The sequence below is a fragment of the Bos mutus genome, chromosome 7 (genome assembly GCF_027580195.1).
Source record: "Bos mutus isolate GX-2022 chromosome 7, NWIPB_WYAK_1.1, whole genome shotgun sequence".
NCBI classification, from domain to species: Eukaryota; Metazoa; Chordata; class Mammalia; order Artiodactyla; family Bovidae; genus Bos; species Bos mutus.
In genome coordinates, this window is record NC_091623.1 from 89,819,966 (window position 1) to 89,843,115 (window position 23,150).

A 23,150-nucleotide genomic window follows, 5' to 3' on the forward strand; every position below is an offset into this window, starting at 1 on the left:
TTGAAGTAAAACAAAGACCTAGCCATGTCCTTTTTCTTCTAGGTCTGTATATCTGAGTGACAATTTGTATTGTGTGCCATATAAATGGTATAAAATGTATTTGTATGTGAGTGGATCACATAAGATGATGGTTTATGTAATCCAGTACTCTGCTGTAGATGCAAACTTTTTACTCATTATGGTTTGGCTCCCAGGTTTGACCAAGGCTAAGTATTTTTTTTTGGAATGGGCGGGTGATGATCCTGTACTTGTAATTAGAAAGAGACTGCATTTTTTTTGGAGTGGGGAGAAGGGAACAAGTTTTCTTTTTGTTTACATGAACCTGTGGTTTTATACATCTTATTTTCTTACCCCTCCTTGTCCCTCTTCCCCCTATTCCCAACTAGTTTACATTTTAGGAGAAAGTGATGGGCTTGGGGACCTGTGGGTGCACCCATGTTTACTCAGTCATGTCCAACTCTTTGCGACTCCATGGGCTGTAGCCTGCCAGGCTCCTCAATCCATGGGATTCTCCAGGTGAGAATACTGGAGTGGGTTACCATTTCCTACTCCAGGGGATCTTTCTGATCCAAGATCATCATAGGACCACTGGGGAAGAAACCCAGGCTTGGGGATGGATTTAGTCAAATAAACAGGTGTCAGTCAGTCTTAATCATAAGGTTTTGTTTTGTTTTGTTTTTCTTCTTCTTCTTTTTTTTTTTTTTTACAGTACCCTGGAGATTTGAAGGTTAAGATCCCAACAGCTTTGTTAATTCTGTTTAATACAGATGTAGCCTAGCATCCCTAGGATTGCACTGATTAATCCACGATCCTGTATCTTGTGCACTGTGACAGTTAGCATTACTGTGGGTACTTTTAATTTCTAAATTTCTTGATTTGCATTTAAATGAACCATCCAACCATTGCATTAACTTAACCTTGCTGTTTATATGAAAAAAAAAAGTTGGCATTGAGTAGCTAAGTAGGGATAGCCTAAAGCTTTGGAGCAGACACATTTTAAGAATGATGTGGCCATTCCATTGTAAATGAACATTTAATGTCTTTGGAGAAGGTATGTAGCTCTTTGCATGAATGAGGCCATTTGCCAACAATCAGCCTCCTTGGTTCTGGAGGAGCTGTGCTTTTACTTTCTGCTTCTCCATCTCTCTTTGTCTCATGAAGATTGCTAGTCAGCTGCCCACTGTCTCTGCCCCTTTCTGAATTTATAGTGAACTTTTGCTTTATAGCTAGGATTGCTATTTATAAGATATTGAAGACTGAATAACTACAGTTTAACGTTTTATTTAGTTTCACCAAGCATGATCCCCTCCTGGAAAAACCTCAGGTTGCTGTAATTCATTAAGGTTGGCTAGCTCTAGTAGGTTTTGTAATAGATGTTGTGAAGGAGTACTCTGTAAGTTAATTGGAAAACTAGAAATTGCCTAGAGTTTAAAAGTTATTTGTTTAGCTACTTTAAATGATGTCATTAATTGTAGAGAAGCAGAAGATATGACTAGGATTGAGGTAGGAGCTTTGTCGTGATAGGCTTGTAAATATTTTAAAATCATATTGCATAAATATAATTCAGCTAATACTGTGTCTGCTCTGCATAAAGCATCTTTGCTTAAAGCACCTTGCCAGCAACTTAAGGCTTGTAAAGAAGCATAAGCATAGTTGTCATCTTTAAACTTACAATACAGCTAGGATTACCACAGTCTAAACCTGGGAAAATTAAATTATATTTAATGAAACAATTCAGAGGCTATTGAGAGATCATTTCAGTGAAGGGAATACTAGAATTTCAGAACTGAAAAGACTTGGAGCTTAGAATTCAACCCCTTCCATTTTGTAGATGAGAAAACTGAGGATTCAGAAAGCTGAGGTAACTTGCCTGATGTCAGAGAAAAAATAAATGATGAAGCTGGTTCCAGGAGCCATGTTCTTTCCAGAGAATGTGTTTTTATTAGATTTTAAATGTTCTACCTCTACTTTTTGAAATCCTTTTAGGGTTGTAGTCACAAAAGCATAACTTGATTTTGTAATATGGTTTATTTATTTATTTATTTTTTTGAGCTTCTGCCACACATATTTTATTTATATTATAAAATTTAATAATTTAAAACTGTCCAGGTCCTTATACAAGATACATTTCATACCACTTAATGTAACTGAAGAAAACTTTAAAAAAGAGATTTGGTTAAACATTGTCCTCACAGTGAGGCATCTGGAAGTGAATCCTGGCCTGGCACTACTGCCAGAGCGACTCTGGTCACCTGGCTTTCTCTCTCTGGACTTCCACTCCCAAATTAAGGAATTGATTTTTATCTTTTATTTGTTCATTAAAATTCTGGAAGTGTCACCCCAGTGCTGGGAAAGTAAAATGAAGTTATTCCCTTCAAAGACAAATTGTTATTGTCGCTTATTAAATAATAGACATTGAGTGCAAGCTTGTGTGCCTCTTCTCAATTCATGCCATCAAAACATGGATGGTGTTATGATGTTGCTAGGGCTATGTCATCAGCAGCAACTAAATACATGGAAAGAAGAAAAGTTTTGTCTCCTGGAGGGCATGGGTTCCATCCTGGTCTAATCTCTACCAGCAGTGTGACCATGGACACCCTGACCGTGGACACCATATGTGTATGGCAGCATTTTGTTAGTTGCAAAGTTAGAAAGTTAAGTTACTCAGTTGTGTCTAACTCCTTGCGGCCCCGTGGACTGTAGCCTACCAGGCTTCTCAGTCCATGGAATTTTCCAGGCAAGAGTACTGGAGTGGGTTGCCGTTTCCTTCTCCTGTAATATGGTTTAATAACGTTTGGTGTCACTCATGGCAGGACCTTTGATTAAAGATGCATCACAAAGCAGTCTGCTTCCTTCATGGTTGTTAAGACTTGAAAACACACTGAATGGGTTCTCAGTTTTCAAGTGTCAGTATATTTCAAGTTTCTCAATGGAAGTGAGTGAGTGAGTGAGTGAGTGAGTCCTTTGCCTTAACATCTTTAGTGGGAGCCTGAATCTAGTGTATCTTATGGGGGAGGCTGAAGACCTCCTCAGAGACATTACTTAAGAGGATGTGGAGTTCTGGAATGTATAATCAGAAAGGACTTCATGGGGAAATCTTTAGTGACTGCAAAGTGGTGACCGAAAGGGCAAACATAGTACTCAGACATGATTATCCCATATGGTGGTAACATTTTTTGGAACAAGTTTCTAACATTAAATTTGGAAGATTTAACATAAAAATCTGCATGTTCGGATCTTTTAAAAAATTGAATGATCTGCCAACCTTAGATGTGTGTAATAAAGACTGCTGCGGCTCATGGGAAGCTGGGCACAGGCTTTTCCCATTTACCAGTTCCCAGACCCAGAGAGATCAGGGTTGTTTGAATTTTGTTATTGTGTTTACACTCTGCCTTTTTTTCCAGTTAACAGGAAAGTGAAATTATTTTATACCCCAGAGTATCAAAATTAGGGAAACAAAAGACGAAAAGACATTTTTTGAGAATGTTTTGATCCTTTTTTCCAACATGTGTACAATAATCAGGGGACTCTTGTTCTTTCTCTAAGGCAATTCTAGTTTTTCTCCAAGTGTCTGAAGCCTTTTTTACCCCATGACTGGACTGGTCCAGTTTGCCCAGGCTCACTTTGGGCAGCTTGTTCCCTCTTTGAGGTATCTGTGAATAGCTTTCCTTTTCCTTGGCAGCTTTTCTGTGGCCTGAACCCTGTCTTTTAGCTAAGGATTCTCATCCTGGTCTTCAGTTTTGCTCACTGGGCTTGAGCTGTGAATTCTCAAGCAATAAGAATGCATGTGTACGGTGTTTGGATTTTGATTTGCGGGTTCTCAAAAGTGATCAAGTCCTCAGGCTCGGTGCTTTTCCCCAGGCAGGGATTGACCTAATGTTTTTCTCTGGGCTCCTTTCATGAAGGCTTTTTATTTCAAGAAAAAATGAGCATATTTCTTTGGGAAAGTGAATTGTTGTGTGTCGTACTTGTTTAATAATTAAAATCCAAATGTGAAAATGTGACTACACGTCTACTTGCAAGTAGCTTCACTTAAGTTGTCTTTGGGCTCATTCCCTCTACAACCTTTGAAATATTTTCTGTTTTGTGTTGATACAGTGGTTGGAATGCTAGGATACAGAAATGTGGGTTACATGGGGAAAATCATTCCTTCTGAAATGTCTTATCTTTGACATTTCATGACATTTGCTTGAGCTACAGTTGTCAGCTCTGTAGCGATATAGACTAGTCCCATCTCCTAAGGTTTACTGACTTGGATTGATCAGTTTAGTGGACAAATAACCTTTAAAAACCAGAATATAGGCTTTACACAGTATAAGTGTAGAGAGAGCAAATTTGCCCACTTGAGGTGAGACAAATTCTGTGGAAACTGGCATTCTTTGTTACCAGATTAAGCAAATCTACATTCCTTTTGGCATCCTATTTTCAGTGACTTTAGAATTTGTTTAATTTTATTCATTTATTTGGCTGTGCTGGGTATTCATTGCTGCATGGGCTTTTCTCTAGTTGTGCTGAGCGGTGTTGGGGGGTGGGGGGCGGCACTACTCTCCAGTTGTCTTGCATGGGCTTTTCATTGTGGCAGCTTGTCTTACTGCAGAGCACAGGCTCTATAGAGTTTTTGGGCTTCAGTAATTGTGGCATGTGGGCTCAGTAGTTGTGGCTCATGGGTTCTAGAGTGCTGGCTCAGTAGTGATGGTGCCAAGGGGCTTAGTTGCTCTGTGGCATGTGGGATCTTCCTGAACCAGGGATTGATCCCATGTCTCCTGCATTGGCAAGTGGATTCTTTATCACCCAGCCAACAGGGAAGCCTAGGTTCTAGAATTTTTGATGCTTACATAAGTCTTTGTGAAATGTTAGATGATGCTTGCAGTAATATTTTCAGCAATATCTAAAGCAGTCTTATCTATTTGTGCCTCAAGCATTCATTTAGGGAAGAGGATACAGACCGATGTTTTTATATTAAAGTTGTTAGGAGTGGACTAGTCACAGACACGTGCAGTTCTACTTTGTCCTGGTCATTATTCAAATATGAGATGTAGATGTCTGTTGTTGTTCTGTAGAGGGTCTACAACTGTGCTGTCTGATGAGATAGTCATTAGTGGCTATTTAACATTAAAATGAAATAAAAATTAAAAAAAAATCAGTTCTCAACTACATTAGCCATTTCAGGACGTCTCTCTCCTTCCTTGCCCGCCCCCCGCCCCTGCTTCCCCTCCCTCTCTCCTGCTACCGCTCCCTCTCTCCATCCCTTCCTTCTCCCTATCCCACATTCTTCCATTCAGTTTCCCTCTGTTCATTATCTCTCTTCTGCCTCGCATTTTTTCATTCTTCTTTGAGTATATGTATATATTTAAGAAATTATTTTTTTTTCTAAACCATATGAGAGTAAGTTGTAGATATCATTCCCATTATGTGTAATAAGGACATAGCTACAATACGATGATGGGAATTTTCAAAATTTAACATTGATGTATTACTATTTATTATCTATTTCAGAATCCCTGATCAAATTATATCAGTTGTCTCAATTGTTTCTTATTCCTAGTGCAATTTTCAGTCCAGAATGACTGCATTTAGTTTTCATGTCTTTTTTTAGCCTCTTTTAATTTGGAAGTATTTCTCAGCCTCTTTGTTTTTCCTACCTTGACATTTTTGAAGACTGTAGCTAGTTACTTTATAGAATATCCATTACTTTGAGTTTGTCTGATGTTTCCTTTTGACAGGATTGGGGGTTATGTCACTTCGAAATACCACAGAAGGCAATGGTGTATCCTTCTTATTGCATTGTATTAGGAAGTACATGATGTCCATTTTTCCCATTATTACGGATATTTTTGTCACTTGGCTAAGGTGGTGTTTGCCAGGTTTCTGCTCTGCAGAGTTAAATACTTTATTTCCCCCTTGGTAATCTGTTGGTAATCTCTTGGGAGTTACTATGAGACTATGTAATACTCAGTTTCCTTTTTATTTAAATTTATTTTTAATTGGAAGGTAATTGCTTTACGATGTTGTATTGGTTTCTGCTGTACAACAACAATGTGAATCAGTCATAAATATACATATATCCCTTTGCTCTTGAACTACCCCCCCTCCTCCCCAATCCCACTCCTCTAGGTTGGCACAGAGCACTGGGTTAATACTCAGTAAACTTTTCACCTGTTTGCTTTAGCATTCTTTGCTAATTCTTGAATATATTGTGAGGTTTCTTAAATGGTGATTTTTCTATATGTGTTACTCCTTCTCTATATGTTAGCTGATTTCCTATTATGGAAGAACTTTTCCTTCTTTGTTGGTGTTATCATGGATTCATTTAATTCAGTGGATCATAGTCTGTTTAATTTTCACACAAGCCCTCTAAAGATAGTGATAATCTTTTTTTTTAAGTAAATGATAGCCTTGTTTTATAAATGAGGAAACAAGTTCAAAGTGGTTGAGTGATGATCAAACATGCCTTCTGATTATATTGTCCTCCTTGCACCTTGTAAAATAAAGATTCTACTTCTTTTATTACAAAAGCAACTTTCTAAATAGCTGTAATTTTATAAAATCAGAGAATACAATTGTGAAAAAAGAAAGTTAACACCACTCCTAATCCCCCAATCTTAAGATGTAACATCGTTGTTAATATTTTGGCTTATATATCCCACTGCAGTTATACTTCATATTGTTTTTGAAATCTACTTTCTGTCTTCAGTAGTATGTATTTTGAACATTTTCTCATAAACCTCTACAACATTTTCTTTATTTTTAAGATGAGAAATTTCAGGTGTACCCAGCCACTTCACATGATCTCCATCTAGATTTAATAGTTATGAATATTTTTAAGTAATTTGTGGTCTCTCTGTGTATGTTTACTTTTGCTGAATTTGAAAGTTGCAGTCATCCTGACATTTGATTTCTAAAGATTTCAGTACGCATCTCCTAAAAATAGTCCTTTTTCTATATAGTTGCAGTTCATTATCATACCTAAGAAAAAAAGAAAGAAAGTGAAAGTTAAAGTTGCTCAGTGTGTCCGACTCTTTGCCACCCCGTGGACTGTAGCCCACCAGGCTTCTCTGTCCACGGGATTCTCCAGGCAAGAATACTGGAGTGGGTTGCCATTTCCTTCTCCAGGGGATCTTCCCAACCCAGGGATCGAACCCAGGTCTCCTGCATTGCAGGCAGACGCTTTAACCCCTGAGCCACCAGGGAAGCCAGCTATGAAACTGAGCATTAATTCCATAATATAATTTAATTTGTTGTTGTTCAGTCGCCAAGTCGTGTCCAACTCTTTGCGACCCCAGGCATGCATTTCATACTGTCCTTGGGGTTCTCCAGGCAAGAATACTGGAGCTGGTTGCCATTTCCTCCTCCAGTGAATATAATATTTATTATAAAAATTTACCAGTTTTCCTACAAATGTCTTCTTAATAGCTTTTTGTTTCAAACCAGGATCCAAATGAGATATGTGTGTTGCATTAGATTGTTTTGTCTCCTGAGTCTTTTAGTCTAAATTATGTCCCACACCCCGATATTGACTTTTTGAAGAGTTAAGGCCACATTGTCTTGTAAGAATGCCTTATATTCCAATTGTCTGTTCCCTGGTGGTATTTAACATGCATCTGTATCCCTTATATACTTCTGTGAAATTCAGTTCAGGTTAGGGTTTTTTAACCTGCACTGAATATGAATTGGAAAAGTTTTGTCTTTGTTATTATTAATAGGAATTTATTATTAACAATAGAAAACAAACTCCAACTTCAGTTGAAGCTATAACTTCGTCCCAACAGGAGGAATCTCAGGGCTTTTCATACATGAAGTAATTGTAATCTATGTTGAAAAAGTGTGTGTTCATTATTACTTGGAAGTAGTTATCAGAATTCTTGACATCTTATTTAGTATGTTGATAAAGAGCATATATATTGCTTTTGATAGCTTAATCTCAATATATATGTTTCCTTTGTAATCTTTTGAATTGTATTTCATACATTTAAAAAAAAATTCTGAGGAAGAGTCTGTAGCTGCACCGTGCAGTACTGAAGCCACTATCCACATGTGGCTACTGAGCTCTGGAAAGGTGACTTGTCTGAATGTAAATATGCCTTAAGTGTAAAACACATCCTAGATTTCCAACACTTAGTACTTTTAAACTATCTTATGTAATCAGTAATTTTAAAAAATCAGTTACATAATGAAATGATAATATTCTGGGTATACTGTGTTAAATAAATATTATGAAATTAATTCATTAGTTTCTTTCTACTTTTTAATGTGGCTGCTAGAAAAATTTAAATTGCATAGGTGGCTTGTATTATATTTCTACCAGACAACATTAGTCTATAAGACTCACTAGACTGCTTAAGGGATCCATGCATTGAAAAAGGCTTAGAATCCCTATGCAGAGGCTTCATTAGACTCAGGTTAAATATTTAATTTTCATTTTTCTCTTGGACAATTAACTTTGCTCAGTTTATATAATACTGGGGCTCTTGAAAAACATCTGGAAGTTTTTTTTTTTTTCATTAAGAATACTTTTTAGGGAATATAGGGCACTTCATATAGGGCACTTCACATGCCAAGGCATGGCATGTGAGGCATGTAATATCAGAGTTGCATTGTTAGCAATGCTAAATTTTGTTACTTAAGGAGATGGCCATTAGATCTCAGTGTTGTAAAGATATGTCTTGCCCCCTTTGTAATTATAGAAGTAAAACCTGTCAGGTGATACTTTGGCACCTTACAAATAGTCTGTTCCCCAGTAGTCCACACCTAATGGTGTTAATATCCATTGATAGTCCTAGTTTGAATCAGTTATTACATTGGGGTTTACAAAATGGTCATTTTTTAATTCTGTTGTACATTTATGGTACAGAAATTTTCTTCTCACCCCTTTCTTTCCTTTTGAGGATCCTTAGAGCTTCCCCTGTGCTCAGAGGTAAAAAATCCACCTGCAGTGCAAGAGAACATGGGTTGGGTCAGGAAGATCCCCTGGGGGAAGGCATGGCGGCCCACTCCAGTATTCTTACCTGGAGAATCCCATGGACAGAGGAGCTTGGTGGCCTATGGTCCATAGGGTTGCAAAGAGTTGGACATAATTGAAGCGACTGACCATGCATGGTGATAGGATAGCTAATAGGCAGTTATAGTCATCTTTTTGATATTCAACTTTTGAATTTAGCCAGTGGAGCCCTTGGTTCTTATATCTTTTTAATATGCTCTTGTTAGTCATTGTGTCTTTCCTTGCTTTCTGCCCGATAGGATATATCAGACCTGGAATATACCTTTTTTAAAAAAAATTTTTTTAAAGGAATTAGTACTTAATAGAAATAAAGACCTGGGCAGTGAGAATACTATTATTTCTTCCTAAATTTTGTTACTGTAGTTTTTTAAGAGCAGCACAGTATCCCATTTTATGATTGGTTCTGTGATTTATTTATTTAGTGGTATATTTTTTGAAATATAGGTAGTTTCCAGATTTTAATGACCATATATAGTGCTTTTGTAAACATCATTGTACCCAGGTTTGTCCATGGACCTTCATTTTTCCTTTAGAGTGAAAATCAAGAGGTAAAAATTCATAAGAACGCACCCTTTTAAGATTTGTATTTCTATGAACAGGTTGTTTAGTGTTTACCTCATCTACATACCTCACCTGTTTTTCTGTTTAATCTTTGAGGCACTGCTTTTAGAAGCAAACACCAACTGCTTGGTATTGTGGCTGAAGTCTTTTCCCTTAGTCTTAAAGCCTCTGTCTAATGGAAGTTTACCTTGACAGTGATACAGTGATACTTGATTAGGTGTGACCTGAAATTTCTTCAGGCTGTGAGTGATAATAGCTGTAGGTGCAGAAGACAGTAGATTGAAGTGTTAGGTTTTAATACAGTAAGATAAGGTATTCTCTAAGAGTCCATCAGAAAATGAAGTGAGGTTTACTTTTTAGATAATAGTGTATTATAACCATTGCGAATAAGACAAATCAGCATCTTCTGTATTAGCCTTCTTTTCCTCGAGCTTTTCATCCTGATTCTAGGTTAGTATGAAAAAACTGGAGGTAGAAGTGCCTTGGTGCCAGAGAAGCCCAAGGGGAAAAGCTCATGATTTGGGAATGCCTTCTTGTAGTACCCATAATGTTTGTAAACTCAAAATCTTATGTGTAAGAGGTTGTAAGAGTTACTGGGCCCTCATGTGCAGGCTGGTAAGAATTTCTTTCATCTTGTGGTGATTGTAACTTTCCTGGTGTAAAAAAGTCCTTGAGTAGGAGAAAATTTTTTATGTTTCATATGTGTGTTTGATATTTGCCTGACTGGCTGTTTCTCTTTCAGAAATGACTGCTGTCCACACAGGCAACATAAACTTCAAATGGGACCCCAAAAGTCTAGAGATCAGGACTCTGGCAGTTGAAAGACTGTTAGAGCCTCTTGTTACCCAGGTAAGAATCTGCAAACAAATACATAGTTGTTATATGGTTCCATAATAGTAGGCCTGGGTAATAAACACAGGGCAAAGTTGTTTAGTTCAAAGCCTTAATTTGAGTGGTTGAGTTTAGGCTGATAGTAATGAGACAGTTTGGCTTCACTAATAATTAAATATTTATGTGTGGATTCATTTAGCCTTTTAGAAATATATTTGATGCCATTTTCTTCAGTCTTGATTGGCAGTAATAGGGGCTAGTGGTATGCAGTGCACACCACTTAATACTTAAAAGTATTTCTAAGAAAGATAGGATATGGAACCTTGACTATTAAGTCTGTTCACCCTGCTTAATACAACTTTTGTTGTCCAGGATCAGTTAGAAGGTCATTTAATTTGAGAGCGTAGGTTTGGTATGTTCTGTTACAAATACAAATATCACAGTGTGATGCCATTTCATTAAAGTGTTAGCAACTTGCTGTGCACATGTAGCATTTTGGCACGTGTATGTGTCTGTGTGAGTGTGAGGGAGACAGACATTGTACTCGAGCACAAAAATGAGAGGTAGTGGCATGGTTGCAGTCACCATCTGCAGTGATTTTGGAGCTCAAGAAAATAAATATTTTAAATATAAATATAAAATAAATATTTTAAAATTATAAGTAAATTATTTTCTTGGGCTCCAGAATTCATTGTTAACCCCTTTCTAAACTTCTTGATGACATAATAGAGACATGTAATTTGTTTATTGTTAGTTTTTAATCTGTAAAATGAAGCTTAAAAACCTAATGATCATGTTTGAGAAATTAAAATATTAATTATAAATCTTAACTTACATATTGAGATAGCTAAATTATTTTGGAAACTAAATATGGCGTATCATTGCTGAATATTTTAAAATATGGAGAGAATTTTATCTTATTTGTTAATACTTACTAGACTCATAAATGTGATGTTTCATTTTACTATGAGTAATTGATTCTTGCTATCTGTAAAGATGTTACTCTTAGTGTGTTTTTTTGTTTTTTTTTTTCTTTTAATTTTAGTTGGCTACAGTTTAATTTTCAAAATTGAAACTTTTAGGTTACAACCTTGGTAAACACCAATAGCAAGGGGCCCTCTAATAAGAAGAGAGGTCGTTCTAAGAAGGCCCATGTTTTGGCTGCATCTGTTGAACAAGCAACTGAGAATTTCTTGGAGAAGGGGGATAAAATTGCAAAGGAGAGTCAGTTTCTCAAGGAGGAGCTTGTGGCTGCTGTAGAAGATGTTCGAAAACAAGGTAGGTCAATACCACTTTTTGTATGGGGAGAGCCAGGCTTTTCTAGAAAAATAATCCTTGAAGGTGACTTTGTGGTCAATATTTTCATTCTTATATATTGCCAGTTGCTCAGGTAACTACAAATATTCACTTATTGGAAATGTATTAAGTTGTACTGGCTTAAGCTTTAATCAGGAGTGATTAACGAACATCTTTTTTGGAGAATCTGAATCCAGTTCTCTCCAATGTTCTAAGTAATAGTTGTAGGAATGTTGTAACACAATTTGATGGGAAATATATGGGGCAGGCTATGGTTTTTCCTGTGGTCATGTATGGATGTGAGAGTTGGACTGTGAAGAAGGCTGAGCGCCAAAGAATTGATGCTTTTGAACTGTGGTGTTGGAGAAGACTCCTGAGAGTCCCTTGGACTGCAAGGAGATCCAACCAGTCCATTCTGAAGGAGATCGGCCCTGGGATTTCTTTGGAAGGAATGACGCTGAAGCTGAAACTCCAGTACTTTGGCCACCTCATGCGAAGAGTTGACTCATTGGAAAAGACCCTGATGCTGGGAGGGATTGGGGCAGGATGAGAAGGGGATGCCAGAGGATGAGATGGCTGGATGGCATCACTGACTCGATGGACGTGAGTCTGGGTGAACTCCGGGAGTTGGTGATGGACAGGGAGGCCTGGCGTGCTGCGATTCATGGGGTCGCAAAGAGTCAGATACGACTGAGCAACTGAACTGAACTGATATGGGGCAGAAGTTTATCTTTTATCCTGCGTAATATGTGTTAATTTGTGCTAAAGATACAGGGGTGATAAAATAGAAAAGTGTTTAGCAATTCTGAAAATAATCTAGACAGTGTCTCTTTCTGTCAGACTGATAGGTTAAATCAGCCATGCATATTTGCACTGGCTTGAGTTTAAAATAATTTAAATGAGAGTTTAAAGGAAACATGTTTTTTTTTTTTTTTTTTTAGGAAACATGTTTTGGGAAACTCAGAAGTAATAAGAAGTGAAATGGTAACCCACAGTTTACCAGTGGTTACTGTTAGAAAGACTGCCATCACTATGATGCAATAATCATGATAAGACTTAACTTACTTAAAAAATTTATTTTATATTGGAGTGTAGTTGATTAACAATGTTAGTTTCATGTGTACAGCAAAGTGATTCAGTTATACATGTATCTTTTTTTAATTCTTTTTCCATTTAGGTTATTACAGAATATTGAACGGAGCTCCTTGTGCTTTATAGTAGGTCCTTTTTGCTTATCTAGATAAGAGGACTTTAAATCTGAAAGAATAACTTCTTGACCTGTAATTTTTTGTTAAACTTCTGGTCTAGCAGGAGGACTTCAACAAAAACATAGGTTTGGTTTTGTTTTGTTTTTTTTAGGGCTGTTGGCTATCAGCTAAGGTGAACTGACTCCCATGCTCTGTGCATGTGCTCTACTGGTCTTTGGGAGAGCCTCAGTGGCCTTCTGGCTGACAGCAGCATACATAGTCCATTGGACTCTTAAGTCAGATTCATCCCTGTGACAGTACCCAAAAAGGGCAAGGCATTAAATGGAGATGCTGTCTCCTATTGTTCTGAGTTTGTGAATACATATTTCTAATACTGAAAATGGTGAGATTACTTAAGTTGCATAATCCTAGCTGAGTGGATGTGTTAGTTTTCTCTGGCTGCCATAGTAAATGACTACTAATTTGGTAACTTAGAACAACAGAAATTTATTTTTTTGGCATTCTGGAGGCTAGATATCTGAAATCAAGGTGTCAGCAGGATTCATTCTTGGGGCCTTAGTTGAAGACTGTTCCATGTTCTTTCCTAGCTTCTGCTTTTTGCTGGCAGTCCTTGGTGTTCCTTGACAGGTAGACAGGTCCCTCCAATATCTGGCTTTTTTTGTGACATGGTACTCTCCATGTATCTGTGTTGCCAAGTTCCCTCTTAAGAGGATGTTAGTCATTGAATTGGGGTCCACTCTAGTCCAGGATGACCTCATCTTAATTTGGTTATATCTACAAGGACCCTGTATCTAAATAAAGCCACATTCACAGATTCTGGGAGGATCTAAATTTTGGAGGGATACTGTTCAACCTGGCAGAGTGAATTTTGATTGAATTTAAAGTGATTTAATTGTCTGATTCAGGACCATTTTTGAGCTTTTTGTTGAGGAAATCAGGATGACTGTTATTTCTCTGCCCTCTGTGAGAAAGTTTTGCTTCCTTGGTCTTCTTGCTTCCCCTAATGAAACTCACAGTATTAACAGGTGAATTTGGTCAAGTGCTTATGGGTCTACAGAGACATTTATTTTCAAAATACGTTGAATTGTAACAAATAACTTTTCCCCCTACTATATATGTTCCTTGTTCCAGAAGTTACTCTGATACACATCTGTAGCAATTGTGATATAATACACCCTCCCACCTCCCAAGCACAGCCCCACCCCTCCCAATTGTGAATGCACATCTAAACTTCAGTTTCTGTTATTATTGTTTGTATCTGAGAAAATTTTTTATGTGGCACTGAATCATAAATGCTATCTGTTCCGGTACAACTTTGCAATTATTTTTGATCTGTTCATGATCTAGTCTCCATAATTTTCCTTCTCCTTGCAGGAAAACAAAACAGAACTAAAACTAAAGCAAATGTATAACTGCCTCCCATCACTGTTACTGTGTCAGATGTGAAAAACTGGAGTGCTTTGCCTTTCTTCTGTTGGCTTACTTTTTTCTTTGGTGAATGTTAACAAATAGTGATACCGTCTCTCTCCTATGACAAATAGAACAAAATACATGGTATGATAATGGTTAAGCACAGATTCTTGAGTCAACCAAACCTTGTAGGTTATGTTGTTGAAGCTGTTTACTCATCATTTGAAACCCTGAAGTGATGTTAATATATGAAGATTCTTTTAACACCTTTTCCTTTAAAAATGAGGCCTAACTTTGACTTTCTTGAATATGTGTTGTACTTAGAGACTCTTACTTAGTTCTGTAAAGAAATAGAATGTGGTGTGGAAGTTACACTATCTACTTTCAAAGCAAAGTCGTAAGGAGAATGTTGTGTTTTCCTATCTCTTTCTCATGGATTATTGACTCCAGGGGAAGCTGGCTAGGTTATGAGGACACTCAGGAGGTCTTGTGGAGAGGAGCTGATGTCTCTTGTACCAGTTTACCAAGCATGTAACCAGGCCACCTTAGAAGATCATCCAACTACAGTTAAGTTTCAGATGATGGCAGCCCCAACCAACCCTGAATTCCTGACCCACAGAAAACTTGGGGAGATAATAAATGTTTAAGATACTTACTTGGGGGTAATTTATTGGGCAGGAATATATAATTAATACAAAAACCTTTCCCAGGCCTGCTTTCAGCAATCCTGAGCACTTATGGAAAACTCGGACCTAACTGCTCTGAATTTTACTGGTATATAAAATGTAATTACAATTTATCAAGAACTCCATGGTGGATTGACTAATGAAGTAGAGTTCTTTGCATTTCAAGTCTGTTGCTTATCCACTGGAACATCCTTTAATTGCTGAAGGATGTATAAAAAGATGTTTTTGTTCTGAATCAGTGTGGGCTACTGTCATCCAGTACAAGTTGGCCAAGTAGTAAGGATTTTAGACCGTATTGGCGATAAGGTTTTTCTTAACACTATTGAGTTCAGCAGTTGTGTTGGGAAAGCAGCTATTCAGTGTAAAAACAAACGGGCATGGCTATATTCCAGTAAAACTTATTTATGAAAATGGTGGATTGGCTAGATTTGACCCACAGACCATAGTTAGCTGACCTCTAATCTAGGGTTAAAGATGTGAGCTTACTGTCTTCGAATAAATAGTTGATTTATGTTCTTATTTATAATGCTTTTGAGCCAAAAATTGAACCTTCTATATCTTTTGAGCTTGTATAAGCCCTGTCTGTGCTCTTCTGTGCAATCGTTAATAATCAGAGACTTGAATGTATGCAGTTTTTCAGCATAACTTAATTTCCTATTTGCCCCAGATTACATGAATAATAAACACAAACATTTGTGAGGACACTAAAACCTTATCATAACACTGTCAGTGGGTAAAACATACACATACATAAATGCAGGGTTGCTTTACCTCAAGACCAGGTGAGTCTCCTGTGGTGGATGGGAGCCAGTTATTAATTGCATGGCCTGCAAACCCCTGTGAAACAGGGGTTTTGTTGTACTGCTTGTCAGCCCAAATTAGTTGTTAACTACCTGATATGGGCTGAAGCTTACATGTGTCTCTTAGAGATAATGTTTTTTGGGGACCCTGCCCACCCTCACATTTCCCACTCTGATTAGGTCATTCTTACCTTTATACTTTTTCTTCCTAGCTCTTGGCACAGTGATAGTTAAATAGCTAGTTACCTTCCCCTCTTAGGCTCTAGCAGCATAGGTTCTATGATGGTCTGGCAATTGTTTTCTGTGGCAGCTATCATGGTGCCTGTCTATGATAGGCACTTAAATGTTTGAGGAAGGTAATTGACTATGTTCTCCAAGAAGTATGTGAGAAAAGGTGTTTTCTTAAAAATTAAGATATTTTCGCCCCAGTGCCAAACGTAAGTACTGGGATACTGGTGGAGAATCTTACCTTTAAAAAAAAAAAAAGAGATAATTCACTTAACACAAAATTCACCATTTTAAAATGTATATAATTCAGTGGTTTTTAGTATATTCACCGAGTTGTACAGGTTTACCATTATTTAATTCCAGAACATTTTCACCACTCCCAAAATAAATCTCATACCCATTAGCAGCCTTTCCTTATACATACATACTTTAACAATACCTGTGTGTTGCAAAGAGTATCTAAAAGTATTTCATGGATACTTGAATAGGGCTCTGATGAGAAAAAGAGGGCTCTTAACTGGTTAGGGGACATCCAAGAGGCAGAGATGGGAAAGCCTAATTGACACTTGTTTGAAAAGGGGGGAGACTTTTAAAAAGGAGGACCAGTGATGATAATAATAAATAGGAAGTTAAGTGATGAGGAATGGTTTCTACTAGAACAGTGTTGTTTAATCCATTAGCTACAATTTACAGTCGATCTCAAAGGCCAAGAACAGAGACTTGCCGCTGCATCAGTAACTTCTTCCTTACAGCTCATGGGCATTTCTGGGTGAATGAGGGAGAAGGTCCCAAGAGTCTCAGGTGCACCTTTGTGTATTCTCATATTCTCACACCGCTTCTAAAGATACTCTTCTCAGCAAAGGGGTAGATGATTGGTGAGCTGCAGGTTCACAACAGTGGATTTCCTGGGGAGAAGCTTGTGTTAGGCCAGAGTGGGGAAAGGGCTGGGTGACTATGTGCGGTCTCTTGTGAAGAGAGACTATTTTGGGGAATTCCCTGGAGGGTCATTGGTTAGGACAATGTGCTTCCACTGTAGGGGGCCTGGGTTTGATTCCTGGTCAAGAAACTAGGATTGAGCATGTAGTGCAGAGTGGCCAAAATAATATTAAAAAAGGAGAGAGAGACTGTCTTCTAGCAGACAGGAGGCTGTTTTTACTGTTTTTTTGTCTTGGAGCTTATAATCAGGACATATGGACATAAAAAATTAATAGCATGAGTAGCATGCAAAGAATGGAATGGAATAAGAATGTACGCATGGGATTAGAAAAGCTTCCTGAAGGTGTACTGGATCTTGAAAGGTAAAAGAAGGGAGGGAGAAAAAGTCATTCAGGTAAGAAAAGCAGCAGACAAAGCAAGATGTGCACAGGGAACCGTGAAGGCTCTGACTGGAGAGGAGTGCTGGGAGGAGAGGTTGGATACAAAAGAGCTTGGAGCTAGGTTTTAGAGGGTGGCTTGGAATGCCAAGTGAAGAAGGGAGAACTATCAGGGAAATGATACCAAGTTAGAGAGTTCTGTGGCTGGAATAGGTCTCCCAGGTTCAGGTTCCCATATACTTAAATATATCTAGTGACACAGGACTTGCACCTCTGGAAGCAGCTTTTTCCAACATGGCTTTGTGTTTATTTCTAACGCCTTTTTCTTCTTAAATTAAACTGAAATATGTCTCCTTAACTTTGTTCCTGTTTTAAGAAGTTCTACCATCTGGATAACATGGACTATGAAAAGAAGTGGTGTTTAGGGAAGATTAGTTTCTCAGGTGTGTACAGGAAGCCTTAAAGGGGTTGGGGGAGAGCCTGGAGGCTGGACTAACAGTCAGGAAACCATTGGGGTCGGGGGAGGTGAGATGTGCTGTTAAGGAAGGAACTGCTGCGACAGATCATGGAAAAGGAGAATTGGCCAGTTGTCATGCAGTCATGCGGTTGCCAAGAGTTGGACACGACTTAGCAACTAAGCGCACGCACACATGCATGCAGGTTTACTGCCAGCTTGGCCTGTATAGATGGCTGCTCTTTATAGATAAAGCTGAGGGACCTGGTATGTGAAAAATTAAAATATCTTCCTCAGACATTAATCACTTAGGGTATATATTGAGGCAGTGTGTGCTACTAAAAACTCCAGGTGAATTACCTAACATTAACATACTCTCATCAACTTAGAGCCACTCAGATTTTGCTGTGCAGTCTTCTGTCAAATGAAAAATTCTGTTACATTGTTTGCTTCAGTGTTTATTTACACTAATAAAAAGTTAAGTAACCGATTTTTTTTTTAACTTTTAATTTTGATTAACAGGGAGTTGCAAATATAGTATAGAGTAGTCCAGTATACCATTTACCCAGTTTCCCTCAATGGTTACATTTTATGGAACTATAGTACTATATCAGCAGCAGGAAATTGACATTGGCAGAGCAATTCTCTGGTTTTAACTTGTGAAGATTTGTACAACCACCTCTGCAAACAAGATATACAACTATTCCATCACCACAAAGCTCTCCCTCTTGATACCTGTTATAGTTATACCCATGTTGCTTACATTCCCCATCATCCCTCACCCTTGGCATCTAATCTGTCTCCATCTCTAATTCTGTCATTTCAAGAGTATTGTATAAATGGAATCATACAATGTATGATCTTTTGAGATTGGCTTTCCCCACTCCCCCCCCCCAACACACACACACACACACACACAGAGACACACACACACATACAACTCAACATGCTGCCCTTGAGAGCCCTCCAATGTAGCTTTTTAATTACAGGCAGGTATACTGTGAGTACTCCGTGATGTGGATGTAGCCTGTCTTTTCACCCTCTTAACAGATCTAAGTTTTAAATAGCATACTAAGTTTTTAATTTTGATGAAGTCCAATTTATTGATCCCCCTCTCCCAATGTATGGATCATGCTTTTGGTGTCATGTCTAAGAATTCTTTAACAAGCTTTATTTAGCTCATGAAGATTTTCTCCTATTTTCTTTTAGAAATTCTGTGTTTTACTTTTAACTCTGGGCTCATTTTGGATTATTTTTGTATAGCATATGAGGTTTAGGTTGAGTTCTTTTTTCCTTTGTGAACATCTAGTTGTTCCAGTATCATTTGTTGAAAAGAATATTTCAATGAGCTGCTTTTGCACCCTGTTAGAAATCAGTCAGCTGGGGAAAAAAAATCAGTCAGGCTGTACTTGTGTGGGATTATTTCTGGGTTCTCTATTTTCTATTATCTATGTGTCTATCCCTCAGCCAGTGCTCACAATCTTTATTGCTGTAGTTATGAGTCTCAAAATTGGGTTGAGTGATTTCTCCCTCTTTATTCTTTTTCTAAATTGTTTTAGCTATTCTAGTGTTTTTTTTTTTTTTTTTTGCTTTTCCACATAAATCTTAGATAATCTTGTCTATAGAAAATCTGGGATTTTGATAGGGATTACATTAAACTTTGGGGAGAGTCAACATTTTTACTCTGAGTCTTTTATGAACAAAATACATTTTCATCTATTTAGATCTTTTTAAAATTTCTTTCATTGGTGTTTAGCAGCAGGTATATACAATACATATATCCTCTATATTTTGTTAGATTTACATTTTGGGGGGGTTATTATAGTCTTTATTTAGTTTTCTGTTTCTTAATTCCTTGGCTACATATATGCATTTTATTTCTAGCTTATACCATTTTACTGTTTTCTTTTAAAAATTTTAAACTAATTACAGGCATTATTTTTATGATTTACTATAACCTTGGTATTTATAATCTTTAAAACTATATACTTTCTATTGTATCATTTCCCTATTATTGGACTTAGTTATTTTTATGTTTTTGATATAAAAATGCTGTTGTAAGTGAACCCTATATGTATAATGTTTTCCCTTTAAAAAAAATTTGTATCTTTAAGATATATTTCCTGGAGTAGGAATATAGGGGCACAGATCTTTTAAAAAAACATTAAGAGTATATAAAGAAAGAAAGACTATAAAGAAAGCTGAGTGCTGAAGAATTGATGCTTTTGAACTGTGGTGTTGGAGACTCTTGAGAGTCCCTTGGACTGCAAGGAGATCCAACCAGTCCATCCTAAAGGAAATCAGTCCTGAATATTTATTGGAAGGACTGATGCTGAAGCTCCAGTACTTTGGCCACCTGATGCAAAGAGCTGACTCATTTGAAGAGACCTTGACGCTGGGAAAGATTGAAGAGGGGAGGATAAGGGGACGACAGAGGATGAGATGGTTGGATGGCATCACTGACATGATGGACATGAGTTTGAGTAGGTTCCGGGAGTTGGTGATGGACAGGGAAGCCTGGCGTGCTGCAGTCCATGGAGTCGGACTGCAAAGAGTCGGACGCGACTGAGCAACTGAACTGAACTGAAGAGTATATATTTACATTATATATAGCAAAGTATACAGATTGGTGTACAGTTTGGAGGAGTTTCCAATATATGTGTACTCATCTAACCATTCAGAAAGTTTTCTCAGGGACTTAGATTTTAGGACTTCAAAATGTTCTAAATTGTTCTCTAGTAGGGCTTCCAGGTGGCACTAGTGGTAAAGAACGCACCTACCAATGCAGGAGATGTAACAGACATGGGTTCGATCCCTGGGTCGGGAAGATCCCCTGGAGGAGGCCATGGCAACCCACTCCAGTATTCTTGAATCCCATAGACAGAGGAGCCTGGTGGGCTACAGTTCATAGGGTCACAAAGAGTCAGACTCAACTGAAGCGACTTACCACAGCCCAGCATATATGGGGTTATATCTGTCTATATTGCTTAATATTCATATAACCTCACCCATTACAAGATACAGAAACTCAACTCAAACTTGTTTAAACAAAAAGGGACTTTTGGGGTCTTTGTTGTTGTTGAGTTGCTAAATTGTGTCTGACTCTGCAACACCATGGACTGTAGCCCTCCAGGCTCCTCTGTCCATGCAGTTTCCCAGGCAAGAATACTGGGGTGGGTTGCCATTTCCTTCTCCAGGGGATCTTCTGACCCAGGGATTGAACCTGTGTCTCCTGCTTGGCAGGTGGATTCTTTACCACTGAGCCACCTGGGAAATTCTTACGAGTTTTAGTTTGGCAATTCCAGCAGTAGATCCAGAGTTCAAGCATAGCCAGATACGACTGACGGCAAGGATGCATGACTTTCTTCCATCAAATTTGTCTCCTTGTGTTTACCTCTATTTCCATATATACATATTGGATAAGATGCCCACCTCTAGTTGGAAGTGGTCATACTAGTTTTTTCATCCCAGCAGATAAAACTTTTCTTGGTGTTTATATCTTAGTCATGGAGAGGACTGGTTAGCTTTGCTTTGGTCATGTTCAGCACTGAAACACTTCCTACTGCCAAAGGAGATTATTTAGCATGTTCACCCCAGGACACAAGGAATGTGGGAGCTCCCCGTTCTCCAAAGGAACACAGAATATAATAATAATATGATGTTTAATGAAAACAAATTATCCTTCTTGAAAAGTAATGGGATAGTCCATTAATATTTTTTGCTGTCTTTAGAGGTGTAAAATGCTACTTTCTTTTTTAAAATTTGCATTATTTGCAGTAATTGATGTTGACCATTTCTTTGTGTTTATGAATATATGTGAAACATGATGGTGCTTGTGAGAGTCTCTAGGGCAGTGATAAGTATTTATAAATGATAGTGCTCCTTTGCAGATTTGTTGAATCCCTGTTATTTTTCTTATTGATTTGAATTCTGCCAGGTTTTCAAAAATTGAGATTTGGCTTATTGGCCCGGAGATGCTAATCTTCTAGGTTTCTCATCGCTAGTCTATTGGTATGCAGAGGTAGCATTAACTTGGAGTTGAGAATCAAAACGTGATTGTGTCTGTCTGTAGTGATTTTAATGGTGGGACCTGATTTATGGTAGTCCTTGAAAAGGTGGTTGAGTTCTGTTGAATAGACCAAAGACTGCAGCTAAATCCATGGCTCTTACTGCCTCACAGACTATTTGATTTTTGTTCCATGACTGCCTTGCTACTAAGGTCACCTCTCATGTATGTGTTATTATTCACATGGTGAACAACATGGAAATATCTAGATAATTCACTGTAATAATCCTCTCCAGTATTATCTCTCTAATATTGGAAAAACATTTAATAGTAACACCTACATACCCCTTCTCTCTAAATGGATAGAAGGTGAAAATAAATAAATTTTTTTACTAAATGTCTTTGTTCAGTAAACAGAAAGCAGACATTTTAATGTTTGGCTTATAGTTTTCCACCTTTTGTGTCTGTTTATGTTAGGCAGTATTTGTGTTAAGATTTTTTTGGAGACTTTTCCAGTTCTGGTTTTGGGATCATAATTCCTTTTCAGGTAAACTTTGATTATAATGCAAGCCCATTATCCTTGAGTAGAAGAAGGACTTTAGCTTATGAGAACAGTCAGTGTTGTTCAGTACTTAGTTGCATTTGTTATAGGAACTGTCTTTTCTGTAGAACGTGTTTTGTCACTTAGAGCAAGAAAGCAGTGTTTATTGGTCTTCTAAAACAATAGTTAAAGCTGTTGAGTTTACCACTTTCTTGTGATTTAGCAGTTATAGTTCATTGGTGACTTGGACTTGTTGCACAAATGTCTTCTTAGCTTTTTTAAATCTTGAAAGTACAGAATTACTTGATAAAATTGTCTTTTAAGGACATTGTCATAAAGAAGGGATAGGCAGTGAGGGTTTTAAATTGGTACTAAGAGATATTCTTTTATTTATCATAGTAATTATGTAGTGAAATTGAGGACAGAGAGGTCTTCTTCCTTGTTATGTGTGTGAATGATTTGTATAAAGGGAGAAAATGGTATATACATATGGAGAAATGCGTGTGCACCCACAGGTATATGTGTGTGAGTGTACGTGTGTGTGTGTATTTATTTTATTGTAAATCTTGGCAAGGCAGTTTTAGGGAAAATAATGATGTATTTTATCCCCGACAAAAGAATATTGAGCACAAGCTGTCAGGCTCTTGAGGCATAATTTTCTCCCTGGCAACTGACTAGTCAGATTGAAGGAGGTGAAAATTGGTCTCCTGTCCAGTGCAGATGTTGACAGCTTTAGACTGATGTACCCACATCTAATATAGGCAGCCTGCAAGATAGATGTTAAAAGGCAGATGTGATCAGGACAAAGCAGCTGTCAG

General features: G+C 37.7%; 1 protein-coding gene across 2 annotated transcripts in view; it reads left to right on the top strand.

Annotated features, from left to right (window-relative positions):
• The window catches only part of CTNNA1 (catenin alpha 1), a 179,525-nt gene that overhangs the window by 16,014 nt on the left and 140,361 nt on the right, over positions 1-23,150 (top strand). For both annotated transcript variants that reach the window (XM_070374415.1, XM_070374416.1), the window contains exons 2-3: positions 10,302-10,408; positions 11,473-11,668. In XM_070374415.1, the coding sequence (XP_070230516.1) occupies positions 10,304-10,408; positions 11,473-11,668 (301 nt within the window). In that variant the 5' untranslated portion in view covers positions 10,302-10,303. The remainder of the gene's footprint in view (positions 1-10,301; positions 10,409-11,472; positions 11,669-23,150) is intronic.